This window comes from Pseudoliparis swirei, chromosome 11, assembly GCF_029220125.1.
Source record: "Pseudoliparis swirei isolate HS2019 ecotype Mariana Trench chromosome 11, NWPU_hadal_v1, whole genome shotgun sequence".
Lineage (NCBI taxonomy): Eukaryota > Metazoa > Chordata > Actinopteri > Perciformes > Liparidae > Pseudoliparis > Pseudoliparis swirei.
The window spans coordinates 140,632-160,909 of NC_079398.1; the positions used below are offsets into that span (position 1 = coordinate 140,632).

General features: G+C 40.7%; 2 protein-coding genes across 2 annotated transcripts in view; one reads left to right on the plus strand and one right to left on the minus strand.

Moving 5' to 3' along the window:
* The window catches only part of LOC130201668 (gastrula zinc finger protein XlCGF57.1-like), a 96,395-nt gene that overhangs the window by 55,677 nt on the left and 20,440 nt on the right, over positions 1–20,278 (minus strand). The gene's annotated exons all lie outside the window — the stretch shown is intronic.
* On the plus strand, positions 17,273–18,948 carry LOC130201667 (oocyte zinc finger protein XlCOF6.1-like). Its single transcript, XM_056426757.1, has one exon. It carries the CDS (start codon positions 17,358–17,360, stop codon positions 18,537–18,539), a length of 1,182 nt encoding a protein of 393 aa, XP_056282732.1. The 5' UTR covers positions 17,273–17,357; the 3' UTR covers positions 18,540–18,948.

Sequence of the window (20,278 nt, forward strand, 5' to 3'; positions counted from 1 at the left end):
CTTTCTCCCCGGAGTCCTTTTGACTTCACGTCTCATGGGGTCATCGGACCCTATGAGACGACATAGATCCTATCTGCCTGATGGATCATTGAGGTCTGGGTCGTGGAATTCCTGCTCCTGACTACGCCACTGTCCTGTTGAGACTCCGCCTACTGTTGAGACTCCGCCCACTCCTCCTCCCCACCGCCATCTGCCTGATGGATCGTGGAGGTCTCCATCGTGGAATATGCCTACTATGAACTATTCATACACTCTGTCATATTCATTGAATGTATTTTAACTCTAAATCTGTCCTTCTGTACACATTACATCTATTGCATCTGTCCATCCTGGAGAGAGATCCTCCTCTGTTGCTCTCCTCCAGGTTTCTTCCCTTTTTTTCCCCCTGAAGGGTTATTTGGGAGTTTTTCCTGGTCCGATGCGAGGTTTTGGGGCAGGGATGTCTATGTGTACAGATTGTAAAGCACTCCGAGACAAATTTGTAATTTGTGAAATTGGGCTATACAAATAAACTGAATTGAATTGAATTGAATTTGGAGGGCTGGTCTTTATCTTAGATCTTTTAATCATCGTGTGTTGCCAGGGGGCTAACATCTGCCCTTAGGCCTTCAGAATCAACATTGCGGGCGCTGGTAGCTTCAAGTGAATGGGAATGACAATGTTGTGTCAACCAATCAGCTTTAGAGTTGGCTCCTCTAGGCCTTCTAGAAGGCCCCGGAACCGGCACAGGAGCAGCGAGCAGGCGGAGTGCTGCACGTCTTTTGATTGGATTACCAATATTGAGAGGCGGGTCCTATGGGCAGGTAGATGCAGAACCTCAGAACTAGGAAACTGAATTTGATAAACGAAATAATTCGCGTACTACTAAGCTGTTTGTTCAACCCACAATGGCGGAAGGAGGAGAAGATATCGATTTGGTCGAGGATATAATTATAAGGCCATTCTCAACGAACTTTAAGACCGACGCCGACGCTATAAAGCCCGTCACAGGCGGGACAGGGGTTCGTTCGCCACTTTCAAAGTTCCAACTACGAGCGATACCAATGGCTCACAGGCTCCGAGAAGCTCTGCACACCGGACTGCTGGGGATGCCTGTTGCAAGTGATCGATTTGGTGTTGGGAGCCACACTGGCTTCAGGGCTCTCAAGTTTTGAAGACAGGCAAGCGTGAGATTTCCATCAGCACCCGATATAGCTGACCGTTGCGCGCGCCGGCATCGAGCCGAAAAGAGTTGTTGACGGGGGGGGTGCTAGTGACTATTTTTTTGCTCCAACCCAATGCGCGCAGACCGGCGTCGGCGCTCTGCAGCGGAACAATCGATCGGCGTATTGAGCACCTCTGCATTCAAGCATTAAATAACCGAGAGGTTTTTTCAGCGTGAGGAATTCGATGTGTGGCGGGAGTGCGTGAGATAAGACCGAAATGCGTGAGTCTCACGCTCAATGCGTGAGACTTGAGAGCCCTGTGGCTTTGTAAACTTGAGTTGTCTAACCGAGGCAGCAACGAGACACTAAAGTACGACTCGGCACCTACAAGCACCGGTGCTTTGACAACTTTTGGGGACACGGAGCGGATCTACAGATCAACGAACAAGCGGCAACGGAGCTGCACAATGAACAGGTGAAGAACAAGAGGGACATATTGAAAAGACTCATTAATTGTGTCATGTGTTTGGGTAAACAGGAACTTTCATCTTCATCATATTTATATCGATGTATGTGTGTGTATTTATTAAATACACACACATACATCGATAGAAATATACATATACATGTACTATACGATTCTCTGAATTCTCAGTGTAACTGAGGGTTTTACGTTACTTAATAACACAAGAAACACTACAACTTTATCTTTTTCCGTCTGCTCCTTCACAATAAAAGCCCCGCACCGGAACACTGGTGAACTAATATCTTACATTAGATTATTCAGCTGTAGTAAGACGGCATTGAAGGCCTAGATAGAAAATGCACGGCCCGCCACTGGATAACGGAAAGATTTTCTTATACACTTGAGAAGAGAGGAATGCTCACGAGTTTTCAGAGTGGCTTTAGGAAGGGTAGAAACACCATGGACTCAGTGATAAGGCTAGAGACTGACATTAGAAAGGCCCAGGCAAATAAAGAGGCAGTCGTTGCAGTGTTTTTTGACATTGAAAAAGCCTATGACATGATGTGGAAGGAAGGTTTGCTAATCAAGATGCACAACATGGGAATTGGTGGGAGAGTCTATAACTGGGTAAAGGATTTTCTGTTTGGAAGGAAAATTCAAGTACGGATAGGGTCAGACGTGTCAAGTCAATACTTAGTCGATAATGGCACGCCTCAAGGCAGTGTGATTAGCCCGCTACTCTTCATCATTATGATTAATGACATATTCACAAAGGTACCAATAGATATAGGTAGGTCTCTGTTTGCAGATGATGGGGCATTATGGAAGAAAGGAAGGAACATGGAACATGCAGTCAGAAAAGTTCAAAAAGCAATCGATGAGGTGGTGGAGTGGGGATATGATTGGGGATTCAGGTTCTCAGTGGAAAAAACACAAACGGTTTTTTTCACCAGGAAAATAATTAAGGATGGGATGAAGCTTACGATGTATGGGAAAGAATTAGAAAGGGTGGGCACATTTAAATTTCTGGGGGTTCTTTTTGATTCACAGTTAACATGGGCAGATCACGTCAGGAGAGTAGAGGAAAAATGCAAAAAAGTAATAAATGTGATGAGATGTGTGAGTGGTAGGGAGTGGGGAGCCAGCTGTTCAGCTTTAAAAAACATATATGTGGCCTTGATAAGATCGGCGTTGGATTATGGAAGCATAGCATATGGATCAGCAGCTAAATCTTTAATTGGTAGATTAGATGTGGTTCAGGCGCAGGCATTACGAGTTTGTAGTGGAGCTTTTAAAACATCGCCAATCCCTGCCCTGCAGGTGGAAATGGGAGAAATGCCGCTGGATTTAAGAAGAAAGCAACTAATGGCAAACTACTGGGCTAATTTGCAGGGACACAATAATGCTCACCCTGCAAAAAGAGTGTTGCAGGCGGTCTGGGAGAATGGGAGGAGCCAGAAAAATAACTTTGGTCGGCTAGCAATGACATTGCAAAGGAGTTTAAGGTGTTTGATCTAAGAATAAGCCCCTCTGTGGTCTACCCGGTGGTGGCTCCATGGACACTGGTGTGGCCTGAAGTAGACTGGTATCTGTTAGATTTAAAAAGAGAAGAGAAAGGAAAAGAGGATTTGTTAAGTGCATTTGAATTTCGAGTCATGGAAATATACAGTGAATATACTATGATTTATACGGACGGTGCGAAGAAACCTGAGACAGGAGTGACAGGATTTGGGGTGGCAATACCAGATAAAGGAGTAGGGATCAACAGGAGAACATCTGATAGGCTAGGGGTCTACACAGTGGAGATGGTGGCAGTGCTGGTGGCGTTACGATGGGTGGAAAAGGCAAAACAGGACAAGGTGTTAATATGCTCCGATGCAGCTTCAGTCCTAGCAAGCCTCAGATCTTTTCATTCATGCAGTCGTCAAGATATTCTCTATGAGGTCCTTCAGTCGGTCACACGCATAACCAACCAGGGAGGTCAGGTGAAATTCATGTGGGTTCCAGCACATATAGGGGTGAGTGGGAATGAGAGGGCAGACAAGTTGGCAAAGAGGGCTTTAAAGAAAGGAGACATAGAAATGAGAGTTAACATCAGTAAGGCGGAGGTCAAGAGTATTATCTGGGAAAACGTCAACCAAATGTGGCAAAATAGGTGGGACAGAGAGGAAAAAGGGAGACATTTGTATCTTATTCAAAGGAGTCTTACGGCAACCAGGGTGGGAAGTTGGAACAGGAGAGAGGAAACAGTGCTGACAAGGCTACGGTTGGGCTATGCTGCACTCAACATGACACTGAAAATGATAGGGAAACACCAGACAGGGCTGTGTGAAGGATGTGGAGAAGAGGAGTCGGTGGAGCATGTGGTGGTTAATTGTAAGGCGCATGAGACTCATAGAGAGGTGATGAGGAAGAAACTGGGGGAATTGGGGGTGCGTGAGTGTACACTGAAGGGAATACTGAGCATGGGGGGGAGAGCACAGATTAGAGTACTGTTCACGTTCTTAAAGGACACAGGGGTTTATTATAGGGTATAGTTGAAATGTAGGGATGAGGGTTATTTTTTATTTTTTTTATTTTTATTTTTTGGGGGGAGGGGGGTGTTTGTTTTGTTGGTTTTGTTTGTTTTGGGGGTAAGGCGTCAACTGACGGAATAGTACTCCAGAGGGTGGCGGTAATGCACCAATTATATGGATGCCAACCGCCGTTAAAAAAGAAGAAGAAGAAGAAGCGTGGACCGTGAACGGTAGCAACTGCCGTGAGTACGGAGCAGGCGAGGCCCGTGGAGGAGCAAGGAGCAGTCGATCGCAGAAGTAGCTGGCGTGGAAGCGTGACAAATGACAGAAAGTTTGGAGGATTAGTTTCAGCGGAGTGTACATACACTGACCTGTGACTGGACTAAGGATGGGAGGCGATAGTGATGGAGAGGGTGGGAGTGAGGATATGGATTATAATAGCTGGACTGAAGTGGGGAATAAGAAACGAGCCAGGAGTCGTAGCAGTAGATCTGGTAGTAGTGGGGACGGGAGAGAGAAAAGCAGGAGGATGAGGGAGAGGATTGCAGAGAAGGAGGGTTCAAAATAATTGTGAGATTCAAGGACGGAAATGACATTCGGAAAATAAGCCCGGTGGCGCTGACTGGTGGTTGAAGGAGAAAGTTGGCGAGATTGTGATGGCGAAGGTGCTGGCTGATGGCGGATTGTTGATCCAGTGCAAGGACGAGGGGCAGAGAGGGAAAGCAATGACGTTGAAAAAAGTGTGCAATATAGTGGTTGAGAGCGTGAAGAAGTTAAATGATGGGCCCTTTGTTAGAGGCGTGATATACGGTATCCCAGTGGAAGACAACGTGGAGGAACTGAGAGCAAGTATTAAAGGGGGTAAAGTTATAGGGATTAAACGTCTGCAGGCAAGACAAGGTGGAGAAAGGGTGGACAGTTTGTCAGTGCTGCTAGATTTTGAAGAAAGGGTGTTGCCTGACTCAGTTACTGTGGGGTATCTAAGGTATAGAGTAAGAGCATATGTCCCACCACCTTTGAGGTGTTTCAAATGCCAAAAGTATGGCCATATTACAGCGTGTAAAGGGAAGCAAAGATGTGGAAAATGTGGAGGGGAACATGACTATGGGAAATGTGAGGCTGGGACAGAGATCAAATGTGCAAATTGCGGAGGTGCACACAGTGTGGCCTATGGTGGGTGTGAAGTGAGAAAGAAGGAAGTGGTAGTGCAGCAGCTGAAAGTGAAAATGAATATATCGTATGCAGAAGCAGCAAAGATGGCTCAGAGGGAAAGAGGGGGGGAGATGTAGTCAGGAAGGAACCGGCTCAACAGCCAAGTGAACAACTGTCGACTAAGAGTCAAAGGGGAGATGAGAATATAATGGCAGTAAATAAGGAGAACTTTGTTTTTCATGGCAGAAGTGGTTAACTGCACATTCCAGGCAAAAGGGAGATCTGAGAAAATTGAAATAATAGTAAAAAGTGCAGCAAGATACTTAAATCTTCACGGAATAACTGGGATGGCGGTACAGGAAGAGCTTAAAAAACAGGGGCAGTTAACCAAAGAATCATGCTCACAGGATTAATCATCATATTAATTCTACAATGGAATGCTCGGAGTTTGTTGGCAAATGGACAAGAATTCAAAAAATATGTTGGGGATATGCCTAGTAAGCCAGATGTCATATGCATACAGGAAACATGGTTAAAACCAAATTTGGACTTCAGACTAGCTGGATAAGCGTGTGTTAGGTGTGATACGGAGGGTGGTCAGGGAGGAGGATGTGCCACATTTATTAGTGAAGACGTCACATTTAGAGAGGTGAAGATAGGGACCGAGCTCGAATATGTAACTGTGGAGATCTGGGCAAGGGAAGGAGAGGTCATAGTTGTAAATTTTTATAATCCCTGTAAAAAATTAGAGGTGAATAGATTGGCACAAATTGAAAGGATAGGTGGCAACAAGGTGGTGGTATGTGGAGATTTTAATGCACATAGTACATTATGGGGTGGAGCAAGAACAGATCTCAATGGGGAGGTAATGGAAGAGTTACTAGAGGAACACAATTTGGTTTGTTTAAACGATGGCAGAGGGACTCGATGTGCACACAGGGAACATGTCTAGACTTAACCATGGTATCTAGGAGTTTAGCAGGGATATGCGAGTGGGAGGTAGAAGAGGAAACGTCAGTGGGCAGTGATCATTTTCCAATAAAGTGTAAAATAGCATTACAAAGGAGTAAGGAACAGGGAGAGTTGATAGGTAAGTGGGTGTTTAATAGGGCAAAATGGGAACTTTTCAAATATATGCGAGCAAGAAATGGATAAAATAGACTTAAATGAAGATGTCGACGAGGTTGATATAAAAATGACATTTACAATACTGGAAAACAAGCAATAGCTAAAAGTAAAGGAAGGATGAAAGGAAAGGGGTCCCCTGGTGGACTGAGGAATGTGGGAGAGTAGTGAAAGAAAGAAACAAAGCTCTTAAGCTGTTAAAAAGAACACATAACTTCCAGAATCTGATCCAGTACAAACAAGCGCAGGCAAGAGTATGGGGAACCATTCGGAAAGAAAAAAGGGAAAGCTGGAGGAATTACTGTCGTAGAATTGGGAGATCAACACCTGTGGGAGATTTGGGGATGATCAGAAGCATGAGAGGAATCAGAAAAGTATGGCAGTATCCAGTACTGAAGAAAGGGAGGAAAGCAGCGACAGATGGGGAGAGGCAGAGATGATGGCAAAAGCGTTAACAGAAATCCACAGCTCTGCCAACCTTACAGGAGAGGGTAAATTAGGGAGGGAAAGGACACGGTCGGCTCATCCTGGTGCTCTGGAAAGAAGAGACAATACTAATAGTTCAATGGATGCCCCATTTACTTTGGAAGAGGTTAAAAGGGGGATAGAAAGAGCCGGATTGACATCACCAGGGAAGGATGAAATATGTTATATAATGCTGAAGCATTTAGGGAGGTTAGCAATGACAAAATTGGTATCACTTTAGAATAAAATTTGGGAAATGGGGAGACTTCCTAGATCATGGAAAGAAGCTGTGATTATTCCAATCAGGAAACCGGGCAAAGATTCATCAAATCCAACAAATTATAGACCCATAGCACTAACCTCTCATGTCGGTAAAATTATGGAGAATGATAACCGAGAGATTAAGCTATTATATGGAGACCAGGAATGATAACACCTCATCAAAGTGGATTTCGGAAGGTAGAGGAACTATGGACCCAATTATTTGTTTAGAGACAGAAATCAAAAAGCCCAGGTAAATAAGGAGTCAGTGATGGCGGTTTTTGATGTGGAAAGGCATATGACATGGTTTGGAAGGAATGATTAAGTTGAATATTATGGGAATAGGGGCAGAGTATACAATTGGATAAAGACTTTTTGGACAGAGTTATCCAAGTCAGAATTGGGACAGCACTATCGAGAAGATACCCGGTGGAGAATGGTACACCTCAGGGTAGTGTAATCAGTCCAATACTGTTCTCCATCATGATAAATGATGTGTTCCTTCGAGTTCAGAGTGATATTGGAGGATCCCTATTCGCAGATGATGGAGCGTTGTGGAAGAGGGAGAAGAACATAAATCACATTAAAGGGAAGGTACAAGAGGCCGTGAATGAAGTAGAAAGATGGTCTTATGCATGGGCATTCAAGTTTTCTGTGGGGAAAACTAAAACAATCTGCTTTAGGAAGAGAGGAGTGGTTACTCAGCTAAAGCTATATGGGCAAATTATTGAACAAGTGAAGGTTTTTAGGTTTCTAGGGGTGTGGTTCGATGATAAGCTAACATGGAATGAGCAGATTCAGATGATAGTTAGGAAATGTAAAAATATTTTAAATGTGATGAGGTGTCTAACCGGGGGAATGGGAGCCAGCCTGCAATGAAGAATATGTATATTGCGCTGATGAGATCAGTTTTTGATTATGGGTGTATAGCGTTTGGAACTACTGCGGCAAAAACTTCACTAAAAAAGTTGGATGTGGTGCAATCTCAGGCTATGAGACTTTGTTGTGGGGCTTTGAGAACAAGTCCTGTGTCTGCTCTCCAGGTGGAGGTGGGTGAGATGCCGCTGCATTTGAGACGTAAACAGTTAATGTTGAGCTATTGGGCCAATCTGCAAGGGCATTCCGTGGACAAGCACCCAACCACAAAGGGGCTCATGCCGTGTTGGGAAAGCGAAAGGGACAAACGGGGCTGCTTTGCGTGGAGTAGTGGACAATTTGCAAGGGAGATGGGGTTGAATCAGATAAAATTCACTGCTACCGTGTCGCTATCGGTAACACCTCCTTGGTTATTTTCCTCAGGATTAGTTGATCAATTTGTTCTCACTCTGAACAAAACCCAAGCACTTAAAAACATTGATAATATTGCAGGAATGGTGGAGGATAGGCTAAAGACGACATATAAATCATTTACTCCGGCATACACGGATGGATCGAAAGATCCTCGTACAGGTAGAACCGGTTTTGCGGTCACCAGCCCATCTTTTCGTTATGACGTAAAACGGAGATCGTCAGACCATCTGTCGGTGTGTACAGTCGAGACATTGGCCATTCTAGCAGCACTACAGTGGGTGGAGGAGGTCCAGATAAGTAAGGTCATCATTTGTTCGGATTCCAGTTCAACATTATTGTCGTTACAATCACTCACATCTAACAGCAGGCAGGACTTAATCAATGAAATACACGAAGCACTTTTCCGTCTTAAGCATATGGGTATTTTGGTAGCATTCATGTGGGTGCCGGCACATAGAGGGGTAAAGGGAAATGAAGCAGCAGATAAACTAGCAAAGCAAGCACTGGAATGTCAGAACAAGAAGGATATTTTATTTAGCAAATCAGAAGCTAAATCACGAATACAAATAAACATTATTAAGGAATGGCAGCACAGTTGGGAGGCAGGAGGCACAGGAAGACATCTGTATACTATTCAGAAGGAGGTTAACAAGGGGAGGACAACAATATTTAGCACTAGAGAAGAAAACATATTGAGTCGACTCAGGATTGTACATACAAAGCTAAACAAAACAATGCAATTAATTAAAAAACACCCAACCGGACTGTGCGAGTACTGCAAGACAGCAGAAACGGTGGATCATGTCATGTGGCATTGCCGGTAATTTAGAAACGAGCGAGGCAGGTTGAAGAGGAGGCTGGCAGTAGGAGGGGTGCAATTGAGGGATGCATTATCCTTGGGGGCAGGAAGGGTGCTGCAGTATCTGAAGGAGACAGGGTTGAATAGAAGAATTTAGGGCACTGAAGTTGACAGGGCTCCCTTCTTAGTTTAGTTTATTTTTATTTCTTTTCTTTTCTTTTTGAGGGGATAAAGTGCTAGATATTTCTAGTTCGCAAAGAAAGGCAGTAGGTGGCGGTAATGCACCAGTTTGGATGCCAGCCGCCTAAAAACAAAAAGAAGAAGAAGAAGCGCGTCGACATCAACCAGCGACTCACTGCGGCTGCGCAGGAGATCTGCGGGCTGTTTGAAGGAACGATCGCAGAGTACGAGGAGGAACTGTGTAGTTTAAAAGAGGAGAACGAGCGACACCGGAAGCTGCTGGACGCCGTGTTCAACCCGGAAGTCCGGTTGCAACGAGCTGGTGGGTTCTCTTTGTTTATCACTTTAACTTGATGGAACCAGTTCTGGAGGAAGTATTCACATCATGTACTGAGGTAGAGTTACAGGTACTGTACTGCAGTATTTAAACACGGTCATACTTTTTACTACGATACATCTCAGAGGTACATATTGTATTGTTACTGTACTACATCAGAGGTACATATTGTATTGTTACTGTACTACATCAGGTACATATTGGATTGTTACTGTACTACATCAGAGGTACATATTGTATTGTTACTGTACTACATCAGAGGTACATATTGTATTGTTACTGTACTACATCAGGTACATATTGGATTGTTACTGTACTACATCAGAGGTACATATTGTATTGTTACTGTACTACATCAGAGGTACATATTGTATTGTTACTGTGTTACAAAGAGCAGACCTCACCTGGTGGTGCTGGAGGAAGAGTGTCTGCTCTTCCTCCTTGGGCTGGTTCTTCTCCGCTGTGGCGTGTTTAAAAGCGGGCAAAGAAGCGGTTCAGTGTGTCACTGCTGACTGATCTGTGTGGTGCTGCTCTTGAATGCTTTTGTTGGCTGGTCTTGTTCAGAGGAACATACAGTGGGTACGGAAAGTATTCAGACCCCTTTCAAAATGTTAACTCTTTGTTTCATTGCAGCCATTTGCTAAGATCAGAAAAGGTTTACTTTAAATACTGATGGCAAGTCTGAACGTTGAATTCTGTTGGGCGTGTAGCGAGCCTTGAAATGCAGACATGATATTTCTTTATCAGGCCCATATTTCAGCTGCTGTGCTGTTTATTCTGAAGTTTGCAGAGATTTACAATCAGAAGAAATGGACAGCATGTGAGTGAAATATGAGTGTCACAGCAAAGGTTCTGAATACTTATGACCATGCGATATTTCAGTTTTTATTTCATAAATTTGCAAACATTTCTACATTACTGTTTTTTTCTATCAAGATGGGGTGCTGAGTCTACATTAATGAGAAATAAAATGAACTTTTTTATTTTAGCAAATGGCTGCAATGAAACAGAGTGAACAATTTAATGGGGTCTAAATACTTTCCATACCCACTGTACCTCTGTCATGTAGTGCAGTAAAAGTACAATATGTACCTCTGAGGTGTGGTACAGTAAAGTACTGTATGTAACTCTGAGATGTAGTAGTACAGTAAAAAGCAAAGAAGTTGATTTTATTCCTCATTTTTCACTCGGCATCCCTTCTTGCCAGAAAAAAACCGAAATGTTTGCAAATGTATTTTTTTTAAACTGAAATATCACATTGTTATAAGTATTCAGTGTGTGTATGTATGTATAAAAAAAGTTTAAAGAAATTTTTTTTCTACATTTTTTTTATCAAAGGGTTAAAAATGAAATAGTCAAGACTTTGGGAGGTTGAAATAAGGGATTTGAAGTATTAAAAACTTTGAAAAAAATGCTCAGAAATTTACAGTTTGATTTGCATTCAGCTGAATTTGTTGAGGTTCGGAAATGCCCAAAAAACCCGTTATTTTATGGGCACTTCTCCATGGCTGACAACAGCTCAAGGGGGTTGAGATCGGTGAGGGGACCATTAAGTCCCTTCAAAGTTCTTAAAATTTAGGTGTTTTTCATTGTCCTGTTAAAAACCAATAAACCCCACATTAGGCCCAAATTGATTTTTTTAAAAATTTTTTGGTACTTATTTAAAGAAAAGCAAGAATAAGAAATGGACAGATGGTGTCAGGCTTTTAATCTTTTCATTTTTGGCAAATGTTCTTCTGTGTAAAACTAAATTATTTTTTAAACTTCCCTTTCTGTAATGTGTGTTCGAAACTTGGGCCAGTTTTTTCGTTTAAAGGAATAGTGTTTTATGTTGACAGTTTTTTTTAAAGGGAAAGTTAGGAGGGGGCATCTATTTCCAGAACAAGATTGTCTTTGCTAGGGGGTTATTTTTTCTTTTGGTTTAAAAATTTGTCTGGAATACAGTTAACATTTGGTTTCGTATAAAATTTTGAAAAAATGTAATTTACATGTTCCGGCCTTTTTATCTTATAAACAAATGTGATGTAGATAATAAATGTGGAAACATTTTAAAAATTTTATCAGCAAAATGTTTCATGTCTAACATAATTAATTTTTTACCATTAGTTTCAAGGGGATTAAAAAAAATTACAGAACATTATAGTTGCAAATTTATGAGATATTTCATTGAAACATTTATGAATGAAACCACATTAAAAATGTATAATTTTGATTGTTTTTGTTATCTTCATTGAAAAAAAATGCTTTTTTGTAAGGACATTTCGTGATCAAATTTTTGGGGTTGACATTTGATTCAAAAAGCTGCACAATATGAAATGTTTTGTTAAACCAGTTAAATGTGCCTCGGGAGTAAAACAAATCTGATCATTTTAAATTATCTTTTTTTGGTAGCTCAAAGCAGATTTTCTTTTGTTTTGAGTGTGTCTCATTTTGTTTTGCCCCTGAAACATGCAAAAAGTTTATTTGTTAGGTCAAGGGTTAGATGGGGCCCAAGTCAGATGCGATTTGGGTGGACACATCAGCTAAATCCCCAAAGCATTTTAACTGTTGAAAGTTCACAGAAGGGAAACCATTTTTTGACCATTTTTCCAGCAAAAGGAAAAAATTTATAGCTCTTCGGGACTAAAAATAACAGGACCAGATTTGAACCAAGTCTTTTTTAAAATTGGGGCAAAAAACAATCAGTCAGATTGAATATTTGACCCCGGAATCTAAAATTAATGGGGAATTTTTTCAAACGGACAGAAATTTTTCTGTCTAAATTTTGGGGAAATGAATTTGGTTTTCACTCTGTTTGGAATAATGTAAGGAAACTAAGATTTTTAAAATATCTGATGAGGAGACGGCATTCACCCCTTTGGCTCTCTTTTCTGATGAAAGTTGATAAACAATCATGAAAAATTCAGATCGGGAACAGAATTTTAACATTTTTGTTTATTGACGTTAATGACTTTTAGAGACTGTTTCCATTAATTAAATAAAAAAGAAAAGGAGTTAAAAATTTATACAAGTTAACACAAAAACGGGCAAAAATGGTCTAAAATGGTCTCAAATATTATCTCTTTCAAAGCTGTTTTGTGATTTTATCAGAAACATTGATTTATGTTGAACTGAAATGGCTGACATGAAAATATGTCTGTATAAATCTTAAGTTTTTTCTCACTTTTGAGGCATGGGAACAAATCTTTTTATTTTAACCCCAAAAATTACATACATTTTGAAAGTTGTTCTTAGTCTTTCATAACCTAAAAACCTAAAAATTTTGATTTTGACTCCATATTAGTTTATATCTGAATTCTCAGTTTTTTTGGTTCAAAACCTAAAGTTATTATTTTTAATTTTATATGGGATGTTGATAATTTTTTTATGCTGATTCATCTCCTTTTGACTCTTGGTTCGAAAAGAAAATTTTCAGTTTGATCGTTTTCTTATGGCATTGAGCTTTTGACCACAGAATCCTCTTCTGTCAGAACAATAAACTTTTGTTTATACAATGTTTTGTCAAAGTTTAAAAGATGTCAACTGATAGTGCTGACAAATTTAAAAGGGATTCCTTCTGTTTGATTGATAGAAAAAAAGGGGACTTTTAACATTTCCCCGATTGATATCTTGTTGATCCCTCTTCTGAAATGCCCGGGTATACCCCGGGAAAAGTGAGGAAAATTTTCCCCTGGTATTGAAAATAAAGAAAAAGGTAAAAAGCTTGAGCATTCTTTACAACCCAAAAATCTTGTTTAGATGTTTTAAAAACAGGGTTTCCCCGGGGCCCTTTTTATCAATAATGTCAAATTTCTCTTCAGCACTGTCCAGGCGGAAGTAAAATCGAGCATTCCAAAACCTTAGTGGTAATGACTTTATGAACTTTTTAAAAAAGTTTTTTAAAGGGGACAAGATTAAAATCTTTTGAAAACCCAGTGCCCCAAATGGAATTTAAACACCCGGGTGAAATTTTGGGAAATTTTCCATCAAGGACCAATTATTTTCTTTCTACACCTACCTGTCTCTTGGCTTTGGAGGTGCAAAGCTTTTTTAAATTTGGGGCCCCCTTTGATTTTTTGTGTCTCTCCAGGAATTTCAAGGTGGCTTTTAAATCTAAAAAGCGGGACCCAGAGGTTTAAACAGAGATCTTTTTTTAAGATCCTTGAGGGTAAACAGGATTTATAATAGTTTATTTGAAAATTTCAATGGTTTAAAACACCACACGAGGGGCCGGGAAATACAAATGACCTCAATCAAAAGGATTTTTGTCCGGGTTTTGTTGACAGTCCCACCCCATTGACCATGACACCCTTTACAGAGTGGAGCAGTGATTGGAACCCAATTTGGTTTAAACCTATTTTCGATCCCCAATTTTTTTCTGAAAAACCCCCATGAATGGATTAAAGGTTCTGTGTTTGGGAAATTTTATTTCCCATACATGTTTCCCTTTTGGGAATTTTTCAAAACATATAAATTTTATTTTTTGCAGATGACATAATATTTTAAAAACCAGAAAAAAAATCTGTAAAAAAACATGTCAAAGACATAAAACATAACCTAACTTGATGTTAAACTAGAAAAAACAGTTTTAATGGCTGAGTGAGAAATTATCTGGTGATGTATTCAAAATTTTTGGGGTAAACCATTTAAAAGAATTTTGGGGATCTTTGATACTTGCCCTTTTAACTAAAAACAAATCTCGGACCTTCTTTTTTAAATTTTAAAAAAATCAGGCATTTTTCCAAAAGATGCAAAAAAAAGGGTTTATTTTCCCTTATCAATTTATTGCATCTTAAATCTCTTAGGTCCCCGTTGATCCAGAATGGGGTGTGTTCTCACAAAGAAAAAAATACCCCTATTGTTGCACTGGCTAGTAAAATCAAATCACTTTTAAAATTTTCTTTAACCCCAAAAACCCTTTGTTTGGTGATGCTCCATCATATCAAAGCTTGTCTTTACAGCCTTTCCTTCATATTGTTTCCAAGTCAAAAAATGAATGGGACCTGTTATGTTTTTGGGAAACCCATTCAATTTCAGTAAAAAGTCATTTTTAGATTGTTCCCTTTTTGCTTATGTTTGAATCATTTGTCATTGATTTTGGAGGCTTATAGCTGAAATTTTGGAGAAGGTTATCTTTTTTTCCCCTTGGATGAACATCCCCAATCTGTTTCTAAGCCCTTTTGATTTTTCTCAGGGGACAGCATTCTGTGATGGATTTCGGGGAATTCCTGTGAAAATGTTTTTGGGGAAATTTAGATCTGTGATGGACTAATCCCATGTGGAAATTATGAACTATTAAAATTTGTTAATTCATTGGTTTTTTAATTTGTCCTTCTAAACATTTCATTGCATCTTTTTGGAGATCCTCCTCTTTCTTTTAGGTTTTTTCCCTTTTTTTTGAATTTGAGCCTGGTCCGGGGTTTTTCAATGTCTTTTAAAATTTAAACCCAGAAAAATTTTGTTTTGTTCTAAAATAAACTGAATTTTGTTGATTTTTAATAAAATTAATAAAATTCTTTTTCTACTATATTTAAAAAAAAAGAAGTTTTTCTGAAAAATTACCCCAAAAATAATTTAAATATATTTTTCTATGTTTTCCCCCTTGTAAAAACCATTTTGTTAAATTTTAAATAATATATTTTTTCCTCAAAAAGTTTTTTAAAGCAAAATTGGGAGAAACATTTCATGTTTTTTGGGGCCTTTGGGAGGATAAAACTTAAAAAAGGGTCCAATGACATTTTTTATTTTAGGGCTCTTAAAAACCCATCATTCCTCCCAAATCGGGGGTACCACATTCTTTTTCTACTCAGTGATCCTGTTTTTCCCCTTCTGTTTTGTCCTACTCTCTCCACAACGGGGGTCTAACTTCAGCTGTGGCCTCTTCCCTCTTCACTGGCCCCTTTCTGGCCCCTTTTTCAGACAGGGTTAGTTTTTGTCTTTTTCACTAATTGTTTGTTTGTCCCCTCCCTGGGGTCTGGGTCCCTTCCTCTCACTCCTGGCGTCCCTCAAGGCTCTGTCCTGGCTCTGTTCACTAATTCTCTCAGCTCTGTCATTTGCTCGCATGACATCAGGACAGTAGAAAGTTTTGACATCTTCCCCTGAAAATTAAAAACACATCTTTTCCGACTATGCCTTGAATAAAAATAGATTAGCATTTCAGTCACTTGAATTCCACTATGGTATTACTCATGTCATTACTTATGTAATTACTTATTGGATTATGCTATTAATTATGGTATTTTTGTAGTTTGACTTTATTGAATTTTTTTTACTTTCTTAATTGTTCTGAGTTTGTACTCATGTTTGAATTCACTTATTGTAAGTCTATTTGGATAAAAGTGTCTGCTCCATGACATGTAATGTTGTTCTTTTTATTTAGAGGTCATGCTTTTCTCATACACTAATAATTCAGATTTGTCAGTCAGTGCGTTTACATGATGGTATAATTTGAATCTTGCTTTAGTCGGACTATGCTATCTTTTGGGTCATCTGCTATTATCCCAATATACATGGCAGTGAGTAATTCGAATCATTGGCCGAAAGCATGTCATATCCGATACGTGGCGCTGTTTTCATTACAACTCGTGGTGATACAGCCATTTCCGCTTGACCTCTTCACCACCACCAACATCAACATTTCGAGAAAGATGGCGAACTGAGAGCAAGGCGAAGAGACATCCCTCTACTATTCTTGCATGATGTTAATAGGAGTACAGCGAATGCAAATGGCGCTATTGGCGTTGTTTGTTTTCTGCCGGCCAGGCTCCCGGAAGTGACAACTTGTCGTCTCTTTCAACTTCCGGGTCACGACATGGGAGGGAGGCGGGCGGCGGGATCTCAAGCATGCGCAAAGACGCAAAGTCCAGTTCCTAATCCAATTCACCGTTACATGCCGCGATCGTCGAATTATCAACCGGATCGGATCGAGTTATCCAGGGGTGTTAATCGGATCGTAGTCGGACCGCACATAGTCGAACAAAGGTGTTTACATGAAACGGATAATTCGATTTCAGTCCGACTAAGCCAGTTATTCGAATGCATGTAAACACGGTCAATGATACTTCTTGAATAAATAACAGTTTAATAAGAGATTCATAAGATGTATAAATGTATGTCACTATTCTCCACAGACGTCCAGCAGCTGTTGGTGGTTAAAGAAGAGGTTCCTTCTGAGCAGCAGGTCTGGAGCTCCCGTCTGGACCAGGTGCATCCAGAGTCCCAGCTAGTTAAAGAGGAACAGGAGGACCAGGAGAACCCTGAGCCCCCCCACATTAAAGAGGAACAGGAGGACCAGGAGAACCCTGAGCCCCCCCACATTAAAGAGGAACAGGAGGACCAGGAAAACTCGGAGCCCCCCCACATTAAGGAGGAACAGGAGAACTCAGAGCCCCCCCACATTAAAGAGGAACAGGAGGACCAGGAGAACCCTGAGCCCCCCCACATTAAAGAGGAACAGGAGGACCAGGAAAACTCGGAGCCCCCCCACATTAAGGAGGTACATGAGAAACTCTGGACAAGTCAGGAGGGAGAGCAGCTTCAAGGGCTGGAGGAGGCTGGTCTCAAGTTCTCATTCACTCCTGTGAAGAGTGAAGCTGAAGAGGAAGCTCAGTCCTCTCAGCTTCATCAAAGACAAACTGAACCGATGGAAATAGAAGCTGATGGAGATGATTGTGGAGGACCAGAACCAGCCAGAAACCCAGATCCAGATGAAAAGACTGGAGATTGTTCTGAACCAGATACTGATGAGGAGACTGGAGATTGTTCTGAACCAGATGATTGTGGAGGACCAGAACCAGCCAGGAACAAAGATCCAGATAGACCTCCAGATCCTGATCTCAAGACTGCAGACTCTTCAGATCCAGATCCTGATGACTCTGTTGATTGGAAGAAGACCAGAGAACCTCAATCAGGTTTAAACTCGTTGACGAATGATGAAGTTTCTGTCAGTGATTCAAAATGTAGTTCTAGTGAAAAACCATTCAGCTGCTCTCAATGTGGGAAAAGATTTCACCTCAAAGGAACTTTAAAGAAACACATGTTAACTCACACAGGAGAGAAACCTTTCAGCTGCTCTGTCTGTAAAAGAGCTTTTGCTCGGAGAGGAAATTTTAAGAAACACATGTTCACTCACACAGGAGAGAAACCTTTCAGCTGCTCAGTCTGTAAAACATGTTTTACACTGAGCAGTCATTTAAAGATCCACATGTTAACTCACACAGGAGAGAAACCTTTCAGCTGCTCAGTCTGTAAAACATGTTTTAGACACAGAGGAACTTTAAAGAGTCACATGTTAACTCACACAGGTGAGAAACCTTTCAGCTGCTCAGTCTGTAAAACATGTTTTGCACACAGTATAACTTTAAAGAGTCACATGTTCTCTCACACAGGAGAGAAACCTTTCAGCTGCTCAGTCTGTAAAAAATGGTTTACACAGAACAGTCATTTAAAGAGTCACATGTTAACTCACACAAGAGAGAAACATTTCAGCTGCTCACTCTGTAAAACATCTTTTGCACAGAGCAGTCATTTAAAGAGACACATGTTAACTCACACAAGAGAGAAACCTTTCAGCTGCTCACTCTGTAAAACATCTTTTGCACAGAGCAGTCATTTAAAGAGACACATGTTAACTCACACAAGAGAGAAACCTTTCAGCTGCTCACTCTGTAAAACATCTTTTGCACGGAGCAGTCATTTAAAGAGTCACATGTTAACTCACACAAGAGAGAAACCTTTCAGCTGCTCACTCTGTAAAACATCTTTTGCACGGAGCAGTCATTTAAAGAGACACATGTTAACTCACACAAGAGAGAACTCATTTTAGTTGTTCTGGTTTTGGTAAAGTTGACATTTATTCCACTCCCTCACTTGTCAACAAGACCTTGAGAAACTGGACCTCCCTCGTTTGGGGCAGTGACTCACTTCCAACTGGGAGGACTCTATCCACTAACCACTACGAAGCCATCTCCACTAAGAGAATATCATCTGGGTAGAGTAGTCACCATGTTTGTTTTGTTTAGCTTTACCTGCCCTGTTCTTTGTCATCGGGTATTTTATGAACCCCCGAGTGTTCCTGTTGTGCTTGTAGCTGCTGTCATAGCGATCCAGTCTGCTGAGCTTTGTTGAGTTGAGATCCTCCACCAAGAATATGTCAGCAGACTGTATTTCATCAGTTATCTCTATGAAGACATCATGTCAACATGTTCTCCTCTATGAAGACATCATGTCAACATGTTCTCCTCTATGAAGTCAACATGTTCTCCTCTATAAAGACATCATGTCAACATGTTCTCCTCTATGAAGACATCATGTCAACATGTTCTCCTCTATGAAGACATCATGTCAACATGTTCTCCTCTATAAAGACATCATGTCAACATGTTCTCTATGAAGACATCATGTCAACATGTTCTCCTCTTTGAAGACATCATGTCAACATGTTCTCCTCTATAAAGACATCATGTCAACATGTTCTCCTCTACACATGAAGACATGTCAACATGTTCTCCTCTACACATGAAGACATCAGCATCGCCAGTTCAACCCATCCAGTAGAATCTAGTCTTTGACTTTTATTTTCTACACATGTGAGACGTTCAAAGTCCAGCTCGCCCTGAACGCAGCACATCCCAGTAATGAGAGCCGTTGGCTCCTGCTGAGCTTCACTGTTGATTTTGAGACATTATTAATGACTTTTTAAGCCCCGTTCTGGAGTCAGTTCTAAGATCTTTGAACATTCAACAGATACTTGATACTCTTTGTGATTGTTCTCATTAAATCACACAATATGTCCCTCATCTTAGCCAAGAGCTACACATTATAATACATATGTGTCTCATCCTCACTTCATCAGAACATGTTGCTATGCACATTGGTGACAGATCATCTTTAGTCAGTTTTACACGTCATCTATAATCTTTACCTACATGTTGCAGGTTACTTTAATATTAATAGTAAAACCCTCAGAATGAAGTTTGAGCAGGAGACAGAATAATATGAACGTCCAAAGATTACAAAAGATGGAACACGTGACGTCAGAGACGATCTGGAGACTTTTCAGTTATTATAAACACAACACACGCGTTACCTTGATGCTCCATGGAGCGGCTCCCTGCTGTGACCACCGTCAGGAATGTGTGTGTGCTAGGAGGAGGAGGAGGAGGAGGATAATAATAATAATATGCCGAGAGAGAGATTTCAATTAAAGAGACAGTGTGCGAGATTTATCGGCATCTCGTGGTGATGAGGCTGCAGATAACAGCACCAGTAAGACCCCCCCCCCCCCTTAGGCTAATAAACAGTAAACTTCAGGCCGACTGCTTCTGTCTCAGCTTGTTTGTAAAATAAATGAAATGCAATACTTCACACACATGTGCACTGTGTTCACTGTTTTATTTCCTCTCAATGTTTTAACCTCGGTAGCATATTTTTAAGAAACAACATATTGACATGACTTTTCTCTATTTCGCTGTTTTTCATGTTGTCCTTTCAGAAATTAAATGTACAGAAGAAGCCTGTTTATTCCTGGAGTGTTGAAAAATTGGTTTTATGCCATATTATTAT

Excerpts from the sequence above, each read along its gene's own strand:
- LOC130201667 (XM_056426757.1), top strand. The coding sequence starts at position 17,358 with ATGGAAATAGAAGCTGATGGAGATGATTGTGGAGGACCAGAACCAGCC.